At 42.9% G+C, this 17278-nt stretch overlaps 1 protein-coding gene across 27 annotated transcripts in view; it reads left to right on the top strand.

Annotated features, from left to right (window-relative positions):
- The window catches only part of MAPK8IP3 (mitogen-activated protein kinase 8 interacting protein 3), an 81485-nt gene that overhangs the window by 37866 nt on the left and 26341 nt on the right, over window positions 1-17278 (top strand). For 11 of the 27 annotated variants that reach the window (XM_064725862.1, XM_064725855.1, XM_064725850.1 and 8 more), the window contains 5 exons: window positions 1983-2127; window positions 5722-5971; window positions 8596-8698; window positions 11745-11863; window positions 16069-16080. In XM_064725862.1, coding sequence (XP_064581932.1) covers window positions 1983-2127; window positions 5722-5971; window positions 8596-8698; window positions 11745-11863; window positions 16069-16080 — 629 coding nt within the window. The remainder of the gene's footprint in view (window positions 1-1982; window positions 2128-5721; window positions 5972-8595; window positions 8699-11744; window positions 11864-16068; window positions 16081-17278) is intronic. The other 16 variants (XM_064725866.1, XM_064725871.1, XM_064725869.1 and 13 more) reach the window with 4 other exon arrangements.

Here is a 17278-nt window from a genome sequence, read left to right as displayed (position 1 = left end):
GACCTAGTAGGAGCAGATGTAAGTGGCAAGTTACAGTCATAAACTGGGACAAACAGCAGTAGAATGTTTTCACTAAACCTTCAGCGGTTATTTAAGTCACAAATAGCGAGATGCCTTTGGTAGCGGAAAGGAAAAGTTACAAGGAAACTGACAATTCCTATCACATAGAAGTGTGGGTTTGAATCTGTGGAGAGTGATAGAATCATTATGGTTGGAAAAGACCTCCAAGGTCATCAAATCTGACCTTCAACTGGATGCCCTCACACCCAGTAAATCATATTGCAAAGTGCCACATCCACACGCCTTTTTTATGCTTCTGGGATATTGTGACTCCATTACTGCCCTGAGCAACAGGTTTCCATGCTTAACCAGTCTTTGAGTGAAAAAAATTTCTGCAATATCCAACCTGAATCTACCCTAGTACAACTTGAGGACATTTTCTCTTGTTCTATTGCTTGTTACCTGTGAGAAGGTTAATGATGTTTTGTCAGTGATTTGTGTTCCTCCAAAATCCAGTTACATGCCTCCTCTCTGAGAGGGTTGGTGTATGAAACTTCCATGTATGAGTCTAGCATCTTCAGGAGAGGATTTTAGTGCAGATTCCTAGGAAAAGTGCATGCGAAGCAGGCCATGCTGGAAATACCTTTCTGCCCCATCTTGCCTATCCAGGACAGGCCACAGGAGGCCTTTTTGCTTATTTGAGGTAGGCACTGATGCAGCAGTTCTTCATGCTGTGGTGGCTGGGCAGTGCTTATAGTGAGAAGGTTGGGCACTGTGGTTTCTCTCAGCAAACATTGTCTCCTCTGCTGGACACTCCATCTCTGTCCTTCCTAAAAGAGCTGGCTGGTCTACCACTCCCTGTGTTAGTGTGTTTGCTCTGTCCCAGGGGCCCTGTAGCAGTTGTTTGCTGTGGTCACAGGTGAGGTGGCTGCCCTTGTTTCCCAGCCTGGGCATGACACCCAATGCTGATGATCATTACAGAAAGGCAGGTGGAGGTCTGCTGTTTCTAACAGCGTGCTACAGAAGAGCAGGTGTCATCACACTCCCAAGATTAAGCAGAAGCCCTGTGCAGGAATAGGTGAAATAGGATTGAGTCCAAGTATGGATGCACATCACACAGAGAATCATTTTAGTTCAGTTTGGCAGGGGCTGGGTTTGGCAAGCTGGTCCCACAGCCTTTCCACCTCCTCTGCTTTCTCTAGATTTTCTCCCACTGAAGCATGGTCTCAAAATCTGTGCCAGCTTTTTTGTTCAGAATCAGACCTGCACTAGTGAGTCCCTGCAGTTGCCAGAAAGGAGAGGATGAACAGAACACACTTAGAGACACCTAGCAATATGCATATTGCATTTATTTATATCTTTGTTTAGTTTTTGAATTGTGAGTGCATTGTAATATGGGTATCAAGGGGGATCAATGAATACAAGTACTCTCTTCCTTGCTTAGAATTGGAAGTGATCCAATCCCTCTGGTTCCTGTTGTTGAAGCTCACCTGATTTGGGGTGGAATGTGATAAGTTTCATGTAGATGACACTTAAAAGCCTTATTCCTCTCCCTGTGGTGACATCTCTAGTAGCTATGGAGCTTTTATTTTCTTGCTGTGAGAGTTGTTTGCCGTGGCTTATTTTCCTCCAGTACTTTTGTTTCTCAGAAGCACTGACTTAAATTGGCTGCACTTTCATGTTTCTCCAAATTTCTCATACTGATTGAGCAGTCAGTTGTACCTGTTAATGGCCACTGACCCTCTCTATCTTAGAGTTTCCCCAGGAGAAGGTATTACTCTAGCAGTAACACCATGGGACTGAGAGCCAGCACCAAGGAAGTGTGGGAGTTCAGAGTTCAGACAGCTGCCATGTGAGGGTAACAGTTGCAGTCCAGTTTCTAGTAACTAGTATTTCATATACACTAGTGGGCTGTTTGTTTTCTATCAGAACCATGTATACAGCTAACACATTTTCCTCTCTCTCCCTGTTTGTCTCTTTAGCAGGAAGGAACGTCCCAACTCCCTGAATGTCTTCCCCCTCGCTGATGGCATGGTACGTGGACAGATAGGGGCCAAGATCGTCCCAACACTAGACCACTGGCACCTGAGTGACCTCGGCCAGCTGCAGTCCAACTCCAGCTACAAGGTTTTCTAGACCATCACAGAGCAAGGGTTTCCCACTCCTTCACTGTTGCTAACATCTCACATTTTCATTAAGCTAGAGACAATCTGTGTCCGTAACCCTTTGCAGCCTCTCCCTTTGTGTTTGCTCCCATAGTAGCGCTGCTAGATGTGGGAGGGTATTCTTCTTCAGATCTGGCATATGATGCAGGAAGGATTTGACACAGCTCCTCATGCTGCTTTGTCTCAGGGTTAATCTCCTTTACTTGGCTGGCCCCAAGTTGAGAGGGATGTATGTGGAGGCAGTTAGGGATTGAGTGAAGAGAAATCCTTCACTTCTTAATAGCTTATTTCAGAGAGGACATGGTGGAACCTGCCCCTTCTCTCCACTTTGATAAGAGCAATGGTTCTGCAACTCAGGTGGGGCCAGGCATTGGGTTGCACTTGCCCTTAAAGTGTTTGTCATTTTTTTCTGATCTCCTGGCCTTCCTGTGTTCACTAAAAAGGGCTCCTTATCCTGTCTGAATGCCCAATTCTTGCACTGTGCTTAAAGGTCTTACATTCCTCTTATGCCTAGTCACTGCTCTAGACTTGCACTGTCTACCTTCAGTACATCTGTCACCATTACTGCTCTGCCTTCTGCACCAGGTCTTCCAAAATCCTCACAGTGTTGCACCTGCACTGCAGCAGCTCATGGGTCTGCCTGGTGCATCTTGAGCTCTGCTCTGCCATTCAGGGGTCTCCTCTCCGCTATTCAGAGATTGGTCTGACAGATTAGGCTATGCATGGTCCATGCATTTCCCATGAGCCTCTTCTTCAAAGGTCTGATATTTTGCTGGCATCACTCACACATGACTCACCTTCCCAGTATGTACCTGACAATTCTCACTATCTTTTCTTCTTCATGAGGCCATGCTGTACTTACATTTTAAGTGTCCTTGTTTACTTTTTATTACTATATTCTATTTTAGTTGCTGTCATTATTTTATTTTTGCACTCAGCTTTACATTTATTTTATACAGTGTTTTGGAGATTTAAAGTCCTTAACGTTTTTGTTTTTATGTACTATGCTTTCAGTGTTATAACCATACAATTGTGGCTTCTCATGGTGACATATGACTGCTATGAATGTTGGGCCTTTACAATGCATTTTGGAGGTCACTACTACACAGTTGATGTTTAGGAGGTTTACAGGTATGGCCGTAGGTAAGTGGTGGCTGTGGAGATTATTCTTTGGGTGAGCTGTGGGTTTTGGAGAATGCCTCCTGTGCTGGAGAGAAGAGCTGTACTCTTAGCACGATATTTAGCATTAACAGAGCACTCAGACAATAGGAGGAAGATACCTGCTTCTGGGCTCTGAAGAGGAGCACGTTGGTAGTACATACATTTGGGAGGAATTTCTCCAATGCAGGTTGGAAGGTTGATAAAGTGTGTTTTCTAGGGAAGTACAAAACTCACATCTGTAACCAAAGAGTAGTGAAAGACTGGTGTAATTACTTATTCAGATGTTCAGGGTAAGGGGCAGGTTATGTCAATAAACAAGAAGTTACAGGATATTGCTGGTACAGATATTACCCTATAGACACTGATGATCCAGGGCTTTTGAATGACATCTGGTTCATAAGAACAAGGAATGACAAGTGGAGCGGACCCACCTAGGTGTCTCTTACACAGCTAAGATGTTTCTGAACTTTGCTTATTCTCATAGACTTAGAGTGGGTCCAAGAACATCCCTGAAATCTTTCATCCAACAGCAGTTTTGTTTGAGGAAAGAGGTTTTATGGTTGCACTTCACACCTGATAATCTTTGTCCCTTTGCACATCTGAAAGCACAGAAGGCAAACTGCAGTTGAGGTAGTCCAAAGCTTACTGGGGCCTATTTATTATCAAAAATCCTTTTTGACTCTTTTTTTTCTTTACATACTGGGAAAGTAGCTCCTAAATCAGGAAATTGAAGTAGAGGTGGGAAGTGTGGTTTTCACATGTAGCAGCCTAAGTGCAAAGTTCTCATCTCAGTCTTGATGCTGAAACTAGGATAATTGAAGGGAGATGGTTTGGATATTCATGTGGGGATGTGTGTGCTATTTAGACTAACAATGCTGAAAATACACAAAATGTGGATTGCATTTAATGGCAGGGCCATTGTAAAAAACCTGAGTTTCCAGTATAAGTGTGCAGGTGCAGTGTAAACCTTTAGACTTCTGTAGTGCAGTGTGCAGCAGAGCATTTTAAGATAAGCATACAGAGGCCAGTCTAATTAAAGGAAGATCTTAATAAAATTCCAGATTAAACAAAAATAAGGCTGCAAAGGGTTAAATCACCATTTCTTTCAATCTTCTCACTCATCCCATATTGGATTTTTTTGTCATGTTGTGAAGCTGTTATTAGTACAAGAGAACGAAACTTCCAGATGAGAAAAGTGAAACCCTGTCACAGCTTTGAGGTTTGGGGGCTCAGAGCAGCCTCTGAGCAGAACCAGGATCACTCTAGTACTTGCACAGGAGGAGAGAGGCCAGTGGTGAAGATGAAAGATGGGTCTGGATGTGCAGGTGAATGCCACTGCACCCAGTCGCAACTCACTGTCGCATATAACTCTCAGCATTAACTATGTCACCTCCCTGCAGGGAGTAATTAGAGCAGGCTGCCCTTAAGAGTGGGGAAATCTCCTTTGAGTCTGAGAGGTCATGGTGCTAGTCAGGGCATTCCTTGTCTAACTGAAGCATTGTGCTTTAATTTACAAACACAGCTTACAATGTAAAATCCTGACAAAGCCTTGAAGACTCCCTGTTCCTCAAGAGGCGATGGTACAAGAAGTGGGGCCATAATGTCTGTTTAAGAGCCATTTTGCACATTCCATACTGAGAATCCATCTCCTGTGTTCATTTCTCACCTTTCTGAATTCTTGGGTATTGTCATCCTGCCATTTGGAAGTGTGAGACCACACCTGTTTATGCTGTGTTCTCAAGCTGGACCCATGCCTGCCTAGCTATGTATAAGGTGGTTTGGGGGACATAGGTCTCCTGTGTCAGACAAGCCACAGTATCCCAGATCAGTGTCCACTCTGCTTCTGCAGTTTAGTGGCAAAACCAGTTTGCTGTTTTCTCATCTAGGTGTATTGGTGGCTTACAGTAATGACATCAGTCAAGACTTCTAAGAGGCCACTTCAGATCCTTCCCGAGCAATATCCATATTGCCTTCCAGCCTTGGGAAACACTGGCCTAGTTTGCTGCAGGTGCCAAAGCCCTTCAGCTTTCACTGTACTCAGTGTGAGCTACAGGTGCTTTTCTCCTGTGATAAGGCCACCTTTCTTGAGATCACATACCAATGTGATTTGTGAAGACCAGTATTCAGTATTGAAGGAGTTATCAGCCTTATTGAAGAAGGTTATCAGCCCTTTCTACAGGTGGGATTTGCTTGTTGAGCTCAGCACGAGAACTTGCTGCTTCACTGTGGTGGTAGTGCCCTGTGTCACCAGCAAACAATGGGACATGTAACTGGTACAATGAGCAAGAACCATGCTTATAATGCTTTAAGGCAGCCATACACCAGCAAATGGGACTTACTGAAATGTATAATTGTGCTTTTCCCATTCTGTTCTGCTGCCCTGGAATTGCCACAGTGCCCCCAAGATGAAATGTCTGAATCTGGGCAGTCCTCAGCAGCTGCCACACCGAGCACCACGGGAACCAAGTCCAACACTCCCACATCATCTGTGCCCTCTGCTGCTGTCACCCCTCTGAATGAGAGCATCCAGCCCATCAGCGAGTACACCAATGGCACCACCAAGAGCAGTAAGAGGGCACGAGAAAAGCGTAACAGCCGGAACATGGAAGTCCAGGTCACACAGGAAATGAGGAACGTCAGCATAGGTATGGCAGCTGGAGCTCAGGTACTTGGTCACTAACATAATCAACTTAGCAGTGCTTGTGTCTCTCTGTTACAGGGAGAGGCTGGGAGATTGCACTGTATGTATAGAATTTGAGGAAGCCTGACTTGGAAAGGTACATGAATGAGACAGGGTTAATTGGATGTTAGCAGTTTTCTGCGTAGTAAATTTTTGAAAACATCAGTTATATGAGTAATTTCACAAATTCATAGAATGGGAACAGGTTACTGAGTTCAGTTCCCTGCAGTGATATGCATTCATGTCTTGGAACCTCTTTCATGAGCACTCAAGTCACGTCTTCGGCTGAGCTTTTGGGAAGCTGTTCCTGGATCTCATCAATATGAAAGTTAAGAGCTTATATTTAGTTTTCTGTCTTTATTTATTTGTAAGTATTTTATATCCAGTTGTTCAAATGCCAAATTTGTCTGTGAGATTAAATAATTATTTTCCCTCAGTGCTCTTATCCCACACTCTGATTTGCTTAAAATAATTGTACCCAGCTGTTTTTCTCAGCTAAATTAGCTGATTTTTTTTAGTCTCTTTCTCATACAAGATCTCCCACACCTGTGGAAGCTACAGTTGTTGTCTCTCAATTTTCCAGAGTACTTTAGTAATTTGAATTAGTTATTTTGTGTCAGGAAAGCCATTCTCTAAGCTTTAGCACCAGGCTGTTAAATAAATAAATGATTTAATAACATTATAAAAGCCCTTCAGCTGTGCCCATGTAGTGTCTGAGCAGGTCTACCCTGGATTGTGAGACTTGCAGTGGCCATCAGAAATGAGAAGTGATCTGTTTTACATGTCATGAACTTAAACTACTTAAAGTACTTAAAAGGACTGTGAGATTTATCAAAGGTCATCAGGTTAATATGCGGGAGCACAGGGGTAAACATAGGTCTATGAGGTTGACATCTGAACCAGCTGATAATCTTCTTATGCAAGTTATTCATTGGGAAGCAGAAGTTATAACTAAGTTACTACTGAAGTAGAAATTACCATTCACAAGCTGGTTCCTAATGAAGTAAGACCATAAACCAACATATAACATCTTTTGCTGTAGCACTGAAGGAGAACTGAGAGAGGAGAGGAGACTGAGTCCCAGTCTGTATTATCCTGAGGGCGCCCTCAGGGTCCCAGATGTCCATCTGTCAGAGGCTAGGAGAGTTGTCCATGGAAGCATATGGGTTCTGAACAGCCTGCTGTTAGATTGTGGTCTGGCTGTGACCCTGAAACACTTGTATCAGGAAAGCTAAGCATGGATGTCAGTAGTTTGAATGCCCTATAAATACCCTGATTTTTACAGTTCCTGCTTTACAAGCTCATTTACTATCAACAGTTTTCATGGGTCAAAATAATCTCTTTTTTGTATGTGTGCAATTGTGAAGTGGAACCATTTTTTCCCCCACTTTCTCGCTGGAAGTGTGATATTGTGCAATTTGCTCAAAGCAGATAGTTATGGCTTCCTTATGTGGTCTTCATATTCAACCTTTCAGCTATTTCTCACCCCTAATAAGAAATCAGTTCTCCATGGTTAGAAGTGATGCACATACTTGAATTTTAATAATGTATTTTATGAATCTGTAATTAAAATGTCTGTCAGTGATGCATGTGCCTTAGAGCTGAACTACCAAAAATGCTACTTAAAGGTATTTGCAGAAAAACTTCCCAGCTTGGTAAAATAAAGCTGAGGAAGGCTGTGCTTGTGTTAGACCTGCTGGGTGTGGATGCCTGCTTTGGCAACAGATCCACATCACACTTCCAGCCTGGGTTTGCTGCCAGCTGGCACAATGAAAAGAAATTAACACTTCAGTTGTCATGGACTTTGTATATTTGGCTACTGAGATTGTCTGGAAAGGTCAAAAATGTCACATCTAAGTTCATTGAGGGACTAATGTAATTCACAAATTAGGTCATTAATCTTTCAGAAATTCTTTGTGTGAACAGACACAGTGTTCATGTTGCTTGTTCAGAACAGGTTAAAGTCTGGGCTTTTGAAGAGTTTGGTATTCAGTAAACAGGACTTGACAAGAGGAAGGAATTCCTTATTCTTTAAATATTGGCTTCAGGTTGCAGATTACACACAAACCACATTTCATTTATTGATTTTAAAGTCAAGTTTCACTGTAATGGGTATCTAAACCAGTGCAGACTTGAAAATTTGTATTGAAAACCTGTTTCTGTTGAAACTAAATAGTGCCAGTTCCTAACAACAGCAATTTCTATGAAGCTGTACAGAAAATCACTGTGTTGCCTTCAAACTCAGCTAATGCTGTCTGAGGATGGAGGAGTTTTTTATTGGCAGATAAAAAAGGAGTTTTAGAATTTACTTCAACGGATAAAATATTTCTGCTGATCCCATTTTAGTGAGTATTCAGGGCAATGAGTTTAGTGATGCTTTGGAATGGGGGTGGGAAGGGGAATGCTTATAGTGTACCTGCTCTGGAATTGAGAGACCACCTTCAACCACTTTCTGTTCTGATTTTAAGACTTTGAACATGGCACCACGAAATTTTCAAATCTCAATATTCAAAGCTGTAAAAGTCCCTTCAAGAAATACCATTCTCTGGAAGTCCTGATCCTCTATGTGATCTGTACTGTCTTACCTAGGGATGGGCAGCAGCGATGAGTGGTCCGATGTCCAGGACATCATTGATTCCACCCCAGAGCTGGATATGTGTCAGGATCCCCGCCTGGAACGCACGGGTAGCAGGTACTGATTGTGACTTTACCCTGTGTGCTCTGTCACTTGGCTTCATGAGTAGTGACAAATGGATGCTCTGGCTCATAGTGAGCTCACAATGCAGCTATTTGAGACAGTCCATATATTCTGCCTAATATCAGACATCCTGACCTGCTTTGGGTTCTCCAAAAGGCAGATGCCTGCTGGTGATCTCCAGGAGGATCTGTACAGCTGACCCAGGAGTGGACTCATTTACCTTACTGGTCTGGGGGTTTAGAGAGATGATAGAGCAGCAGAAGTTTTAAGACAAGAAAAGAGAATATGGGCTTAAGCTGTTAGGAATAGGGAAAAGGTGCATTTGTCCAGTAAAACCTCAGTTCTGAATTCCATTTTAAAACCTCAAGTTTCTTTCAGTTCTAATTTTGTCAAGTATTTGAGGAGGCAGGGCTGCCCCCACAAAGGGAGAACAAACAGAGGTAACCTCTGCAATCCGAATCCCACAGGCTCTGAGCAGGGAGGCTCAGATCACTGGTAGTGAGCCCTGTCAGCAGCCCCAGACAAAGCAAGGGTGTGAATTCGGTCCCAGTGCTACCCATGAACAGCAGGAGACAGGACTGAAGACAGGTGCATCTTAGCAAAGAACTGAAGGCATAGGCCTGAGGTCAAAGGGAGCCCTGGGACCAGTGGGTAGGTGCAGTTCCTAGGTGAGGCTGGTCAGAGCATTTATGACCCATCAGTGCGCTGAGGAGTGGTTACGAATCCTCAACACAGTTTTCAGAAGAATCATCGGACTTTTACTAAACAATTCTGCTGCTCTGATCCCTACCCATCACCCATTTTGTTCTAAATAGGAGGCTTCCTAAAGGCTATTAATTTTGGCACCACATTGTTGTGAGGTATAGGTACCTTGATTTGTTTTTACTAAAGTTTACCTTTTACCCTTGTCCAGTGGATAATTTGGCACTGTATCAGCAAAAAACCTCCCCAAAATCTTACAGATATGCAGAAAATACAGTACCCTGGCAGAGTGAAAGCAAGAGTATCTAATGGTCCCAGTCTGGACTGGATTTGCCCACCCTGTTGAGCACCCCCATTGAGAAGGGTATGAGCAGCAATAACAGCTGCATTTCTCATCTGGGAAGGCACACACAATTAAGCTCCCCTTGGGACATGTAGGATACCTGGACTATTTTTAGGGTCAAGAGGAATCCAGGGAGTTGAAACTGCTCAGTGTGGAGAAGACAAAAGTGACTGATGAGATCAGATAAAAAATTGGTCAAATCCAGGGGAAAGAAGGAAGGAAACAGAGAGGATAGATGCACCAGAGCTCTTCAGGCAGGAATCTCTACTCCAGGTGGTAAGACTTGAGAGCTACAGGAGACACCGCCTGACTTGGACTGCTGACAGTGTGTGTGTTGCTCTGAAAGCAGAGTGCTTTCATGATACATATACCTCTGAAAGCTGAATGTTGAACAGGAAAGTTCAATCTGACTTAAGTCTCCAGGTCAGACTGAGTGCTGGTTTCTCTTTCATTTGTGCTGACTGTTGGATTGTGTGAACTGATTAATTGCAGTGCCATCACAGCACAATTTGTACTTCCTCAGTGCTCTCAGATGTCTGGGTGGCTGGAATTTTTCTGTAATTGAAAAACCCACTTTTTTTTCCTCTTCTTTGCAGTGTGCTATGGCTGCAATATCAGAAGCAGCTACTACACTCCATTTATAATCACTAGGATTGTTTATGTGATAATGAAGCCATAAAACTTGAGATCATCTGTGTTGGTGCTGACCTTCTGATAGATTGTTGGAGAAATTGCACACCTGCTGCTCATGCTGGTTGATGTTACTCATACAAGGAAAAGCACTGCAAAGTGTTTATAACCCACATTAAGGCAATTTTTTAGAGCAGACAGCCACAATCCCAGAAGTTGCCTCACCTGCACATTCATTCACATTCACAACTCTTTGCTGCTTTGAGCCATGAGGCTGTCAGGAAATACAAGAAGATTCTTTATGGTATCAAAGACACTGAGAGGTGGAAATGTACTGTTATCTGATCAGACTAAAAACTATTAACTTTGATTTACCTTTAATTAAATACATTTGAGGACATGTGAAGAAATGCTTTTCAATACATAGCCTTACCCAAAAGAAAAATGGACCCTTCAGACTGATTGTACTTATTGGCTGGCCAAGTAAAATGGCTGTTGCTGTTTTCAGCATTGAATTTCTTCTTTGGTCTTACTGCTGTCTGAGGTTTCTATCTAGATTGATCGGAGCATGGGAATCTTTGCAGAATCTGACAGGTCAAAGCTGAGCTCTTCTGCGATGTGAAATTTTTCTGTGAAATACTGAATCAACCTTAACTTGTGTGACTTCAGAGTAAATCATCTGGGTGAGCTTTGAGGTTGTGGATGATAGATGTGTCCTCAGCATAAGAAGGACATGAAGCTGTTGGAGCAAGTCCAGAGGAGGCCATAGACATGCTCCAAGGACTGGAGCCCCTCTGCTCTGGAGCCAGGCTTAGAGAGCTGGGGGGAGTCCACCTGGAGAAGAGAAGGCTCCAGAGAGACCTCAGAGCCCCTTCCAGGGCCTAAAGGGGCTCCAGGACAGCTGGACTTTGGACAAGGGCCTGGAGGGACAGGACAATAGGGAATGGTTTCCCACTGCCAGAGAACAGGGTTAGATGAGATATTGGGAAAAAATTCTTGTCCATGAGGGTGGGGAGGCCCTGACACCAGTTGCCCAGAGCAGCTTTGGCTGGAAGTGTCCAAGGCCAGGTTGGATGGGGCTTGGAGCAACTTGTGATAGTGGAAGGTGTCCCTACCCATGGCAGGGGGTTGAAACCAGGTGGTCTTTAAGGTCCCTTCCAACCCACATAATTTCATAAGTCTATGATATGGAGAATAACACATGCTATTTTCTTTACTCAGTGTGCTTCCTGATTCATTCAGTGGGTGAACAGATGGGTTTTGATTGCAATAGTCTGAGATGCTCAGTATTTCAAAGATAAGTATTTGAGCTTAAATGTTGCCAAGTAACAAGATTCCTTCTGTTTTTTTTTCTTCCAACAACAGCCCAACACAGGGGATTGTGAACAAAGCATTTGGCATCAACACAGACTCTCTGTACCATGAACTTTCCACAGCAGGATCTGAGGTCATTGGAGATGTTGATGAAGGAGCAGATCTGCTAGGTAAAACCTTGTTATTTTCTCTGGTACAATGACTCCATATTAAACTTCTAGAAACATTTAAATTCTCTTTTTCTTTCAGAACTTGGATGTTTCTCTTTTTTAAGAATGCATGGAAATTGAGATACATGTGATAGAAGCATGTACCTTCAGTACAGTCATGATTATTTAGAAAATAATCTCAGCTGTTAGATAACTTTTATTTGGGTTGTCTTTAGTGCATAAGTTATTTTTCTACAGGATTCTCCACACAAATAATTTGAAGACAAAATTTGTTTCTTCTGCATCTGGCTGAAAATTCCTCCTCCAGTAATTTTATACTGAGAGAAACAGTTGTTTGAAATTTGTAAGAAAGTAACTAATTTGGTTAAGTTTTTGATGTTTAAATTATGTGGAAAACTTATGGTGTGTAATGCAGTATTTACTGTTTTGCAGTCAGCCTAAGAGATGTAATAATTAACTTTTTAAGCTGATTTTGAAGATGTTTGTAATACCTGTAGCCAGGCTGTGTTTTGTGTTCCTGGCTGGGACCCTGCAGCAGTCAGAGAAGCCGCTTTGCCTCAGAGAGCACTCTGAGCCGTCTCTATACTTTTTCTATTGGATTCCTGAGTATCTAGATCTTGTTTTTTGACAGAATTTAAGCATGTTTTTAATTTATGCTGTTTTCCTGCATCAGTACAAGTGGTCTTTGCATACTCAGGTGACAAGGGTACCTGATTGAGTTTATAACAGTGAAGCTCATTTTCCATGTTACTGCTTGGTTTAAGGAGCCCTAGAACACATGAGGACTCCAGAAACAAGGCATTATGTGTACTTAGTGGCAAGAGATCTGATCTGAAAGCGAACATTTCCTTTCTGTGATTACTGATATAGATCTGCTTATGGATAATCTTGTAAGTTTAGTTCTGTGTATGTGTCCAGAATAGAATGAGCTAAAATGTGTCATACAGACTTACAGCAGCTCACCTTTGCCCAAATTACAAAGGTGCTTGTATCAGCTTTGATATGTCTTGTATCAGGACCTTTAAAAAGCATATGTTTCTGCAGGGGAGATAGATTTTGCCCTATTAAACAAAATCTTAACCTTGAAGATGTGTACTGAAGACTGGAAAGGAGTTAAATTACTTCTTGTTTGATGAAGGACAAGTATCTGTAACCGTACTATTATAGTCAATAGTGTGACTGGAATTAAGAACATGAATCAGACCATCATGAGAATGCTCGCAATAGCCTTTTGATATGAATAGGTTTGGGTTGGTTTTTTGAAAAATCATACAGCAGGTATGAGAGCCCTCATGCCATTGCCTAAAGCACAAAACCATTATTGTTTCACCTTCAACTCAAGATTGCCAGAATAAAAAAAAATCTGCAGAAGCCTCAGGATGAGCACACAGGCTTACTCTGCCTGCAATGGGAGCCAATCTGTACAGATATTTACAAGATTAAGAATTTTGAAGGAAAAGCAAGATTTCCAGGTTTGACAATCCCCTGGATGCTAGTAGCCATTTGCAGAAGGGCTGGGGCTCCTGCTTAAAGGGAAGCTTAATAGTAGGAACTACATGTGATGGTTAAAGCTGTGGAATGAATTAGCCAGCTTCATACATTATCAGCAGCTGTCTTCCTAGCAGAATCAAAGCACTAAAACCATGGATAATCTTGCTGTTGAATATCTGCTTTATCTTGGTCCTCCTGTCCACTCCTTCCTCATCAAGGAGTGTTCAGTTGATTCTGCGGCTCTGTCTGCTAATCACTGTGCCAACTGCTTTTTTCTTTCTCCCCCCAAAATGACCGGGGTATCAGATATTATTGGCTTGGAAGAGTTACTGTTCTGGAAAATTACTTACTCGGTGTATGAGCAGCTTCAGACAATGTGCTTCCCACTTTGGAAGCCTGCCTTCTGGAAATCCACTTCCTCTTGGGATTACCCTGTCGCCTGACCCAGTGATCAGCAAGAAATGCAGATTGTTGTTTTCAAAGGACCAAAGGTTTTTTTTGCCCAAATCTTGCATGGTTGTTCACTGCAGTCTTGGATGAAGTCAAAGGTGCTTCACCTCTGAGATGTCTGTTGCTTGGGAGTTACCACTTGCAATAAAATGTACAAAGACTTTGTTGAACAGTGCCCTTGTAAGCATGGGCCCTGAAGATCACAGTGTGGTTTCTGAAGACTGCAGCATGGCTTACAATGAGGACATTTCTGTACTGGGACCATTTTCTAGCCTGAGCAGAGATGCAGAACCCTTTCAGGTGATCCCATGGCAGGCCAGCAAAATAGAAAGACTGGTTCCTTTTCAAATCTGGGAAATGGACTGTGCCTTGTTCTGTGATCAACATTGATCTAATTAATAATTTTGCTGAGTTCTGGCCACTGACTTTGGTACATAAAGATGTTTTTAAAATGAACACAAACATTGCTGGTTGTACAAAGAGAGGAAGCACGGAGAGATCTCAGAGATTGTGTCTCTCAACAACAAATGAGATTGGTACTTTTTTTGTCTTTGCACAATAGAAAGCACAAAAGAAAGTCTGGTAAAGATAGAAGCAAAGGGCTAGATCTTAGGGCTGACAAAAATCTGTCAGCATAATCCAAAATTTTGCCTTTTTTGTTCAGTAGAATGTTCTCTCTTTGTGCTGTACTTTTGAGTCTGCGGAGACAAAGAGGAAATGGTGCTTTATGAACATGATATAGGGAACAAAATCCACAAGCTGAAAGAGTCCTCTAGGTCATGTTTGGAGCTCGCTTCTTTCTGTAAATCAAATTCATTAATGACTCTAAGCTCACTTAAGTGAAGACTTATTGCTTCCTCCAGTCTCTCAAAACTTGGCAGTCAATCTGTAAAGAATATTCTCTTTTTTTTTGTGTCAATTCCTTAAAGAAAGAGAAATTTAATTAGAGATGACTTTAAGAACAGGACTTATAGAAATTACCCTTGAGCACTGGCTGGCAGTCAAGTCTGATTCTGAAATGGAAAATCCCGTTTATTCCTGGTACATAATTGGCACTCTTCATGTTTTATTATTTTGAATAAAACCCACAAAACATATGGATTTCCTCCTGCCTCTAATACTGCTTTACATACATGGGATATAGGAAGTATTCTGGAGGAAAATGTGGAGTGAGAACACTTGTTTACTAATGAGCATTGAGAACCAAATTCCCTTATTTCTCCTACAGACTTGGGAGCACTAGTTGGCAGTTTTCCTGCATATACACTTGTTAATCACAAGTGATCCTGGGTAGGTTCCTGTTCTCCCATCTCCCCTTTTCTCAGCTTCCCCTTCTACCAGATCCCCCTTCCTGCTCTTTCCTATCCCAGGTGTTTCCAGACACAAACGATCACAGCAGCAGTTTGGGTGTGCTCAGTGGACAGGCCCTTTTACTGAGGGTGGTGACAGTGGTGAGCTGATTGCCCAGAGAAGCTGTGGTTGCCTTATCCCTGGAAGTATCCAAGGCCAGGTTAGAGGAGACTTGGAGCACCTGGGATAGTGGAAAGTGTCCCTGCCCATGGCAGGGGGTAGAACTGGATGATCATTCAAACCCAAACCGTTCTGTGATTCACGTTTAGGATAACCAACTATATTTGCTTTGGAAATTAAAGAGCAGAGGGTCTGTAGTAAAGACAGAAATGCATTGTTATTAGTGGTTAGTTTATATACAGTGTTGTGTACAGAAGTTGAAATGAGATTATCAAACTAAGTCCCAGTGCTACATTATACAAAAAAAAGGTTTTAAATGCAATCAGTTGTCTTTTGCAAGCTTGAAGTGTCACTGAAGAGCACAGTTATGGTCAGAAGATACAGTTGTTAAAATTGCAGGGTGTGGGGAAGTGAGAGTTAGTGGGAATGAGCTGTTCTGCATTTAGTGGTAGATGACTAAATAAAGACATAATGAAGGTTTACCCAGTCCAGGAAGATCTGATATTCTCAGATCCAAATCTGGAAATCTGGGGATAGCTGAGGTAGGTGGTTGCAGTTGTACCATGGGTTACCTCTCCTTGGGGTTTTTTTCTGTCCTGTATGTAGAATCATGCCATCAACAGCTATGGCAGGTCCTGTCCTTACTATTTCATGCCTTTTGACATTGAAATGGCTGAATCATTGTTAATTTTTTTTGGACAAAATTTTGATTTTGTTTGTTTTAGTCACTGATGGATCCTTTTTCACTTCCTTTTTCCCTTGTCTCTCTGTGCTTCGCTGGACATGGCGCATAGGGGAGTTCTCAGGTGTGTATCTCCTGCTCAGTTCTCCTTGTTTCTTTTTTTCTGGTTGAGGTTGGATATTGTGGTATACACGTGTGATACTCCCCTGCTCTTGTCCAAACACGGTTGGCTTTGCAGACTTCTCCCACCTCACTTTGCTTGATTGCCTCACACTGGTGGCTCCCTGCAGCAGGAGGTCCCTGCTGTGCTCACGTTCCTGCCACCTTTCAACCCGCTTTCTTTTCTGTGGCTGTGGGCAGGTTTGCTCCACAGTGTTGCACTAGCCTGTCACTCAAGGTCTTGGGGCTCAAAGGGCTTTTTTTCTGCCAAGAAGGGTACTTGTAGCAGAGATCGAGTGGGCACAGACTGAGTGAGGTTCCCACTGTAATCTCCATGGCCTGTGCTGTGAGGAGTCTCTCATCTGCCACTGGCTGTGGGGGGTTACCTGGTGCAAAACAACCCCCTTTGGGTATTGTAGTGACATCAAAGACACTTTTGTGATGGGTTAGAGTGGCAAAGCCTCTGTCTTTGGTGAAAACTTTGCCTTTCTGTCTCAGGAGATGGGTGATGGCTCTGTCCTTTGCTGGGGGAGGCTGCTCACTGCCCTAGGGCCATACTCTGCCATCAGGTTTGCACCTGCTTGAAAAATACACTTGGGCCCTGATGCAATTTCAGTTGAAGTCAAGGGAATCTCTCTTGATTACAGTGCAGACTGGATAAAATTTGCCCTGTAGTAAAGGTGGTGACCTGGCAGCTGCGATAGCGTCATGTGCCAACAAGCTCTGCCATGTCCCTGTGCCCGGCATTGCTCAGTGTGGGCTCTGTGATGATACCAGGAAAGGGACGGCATCATCCCTTCTTCTCATTCAAACTGGCTTTACTATAAGCCACATTTTGTGTGAACATTTCTCAGAAAACCTCCCACTGAAGTTGGGTTGGAGTTTGTTGCAGTGTGGAGGTGGATTTGGGCCTTTTTAGGTCAGATGAAAGCTTTGATACTCAGCCTCACTTTTGTGTTTTTCCCCCTGCTACTGTCCTTTCTTCACCCTCTTCACAATGTCTGTTGACCTGCCTTTGTTGTGACGATGGGAAACTCAAGGATGTATCATACAGGGAAAATGATGAAGGAAGCAGATGAGGTCATCACAAGCTTATCCTGACATCTGTTATGATAGGACAAGGGGTGGTGGTTTAAACAAAAGAAGGAAGATTTTGATTAGAT

This window comes from Zonotrichia leucophrys, chromosome 14 (assembly GCF_028769735.1).
Source record: "Zonotrichia leucophrys gambelii isolate GWCS_2022_RI chromosome 14, RI_Zleu_2.0, whole genome shotgun sequence".
In the NCBI taxonomy this organism is placed as follows: domain Eukaryota; kingdom Metazoa; phylum Chordata; class Aves; order Passeriformes; family Passerellidae; genus Zonotrichia; species Zonotrichia leucophrys.
Note: the sequence above shows the minus strand (reverse complement) of the source record. Positions and strands in the feature narration are given on the sequence as shown.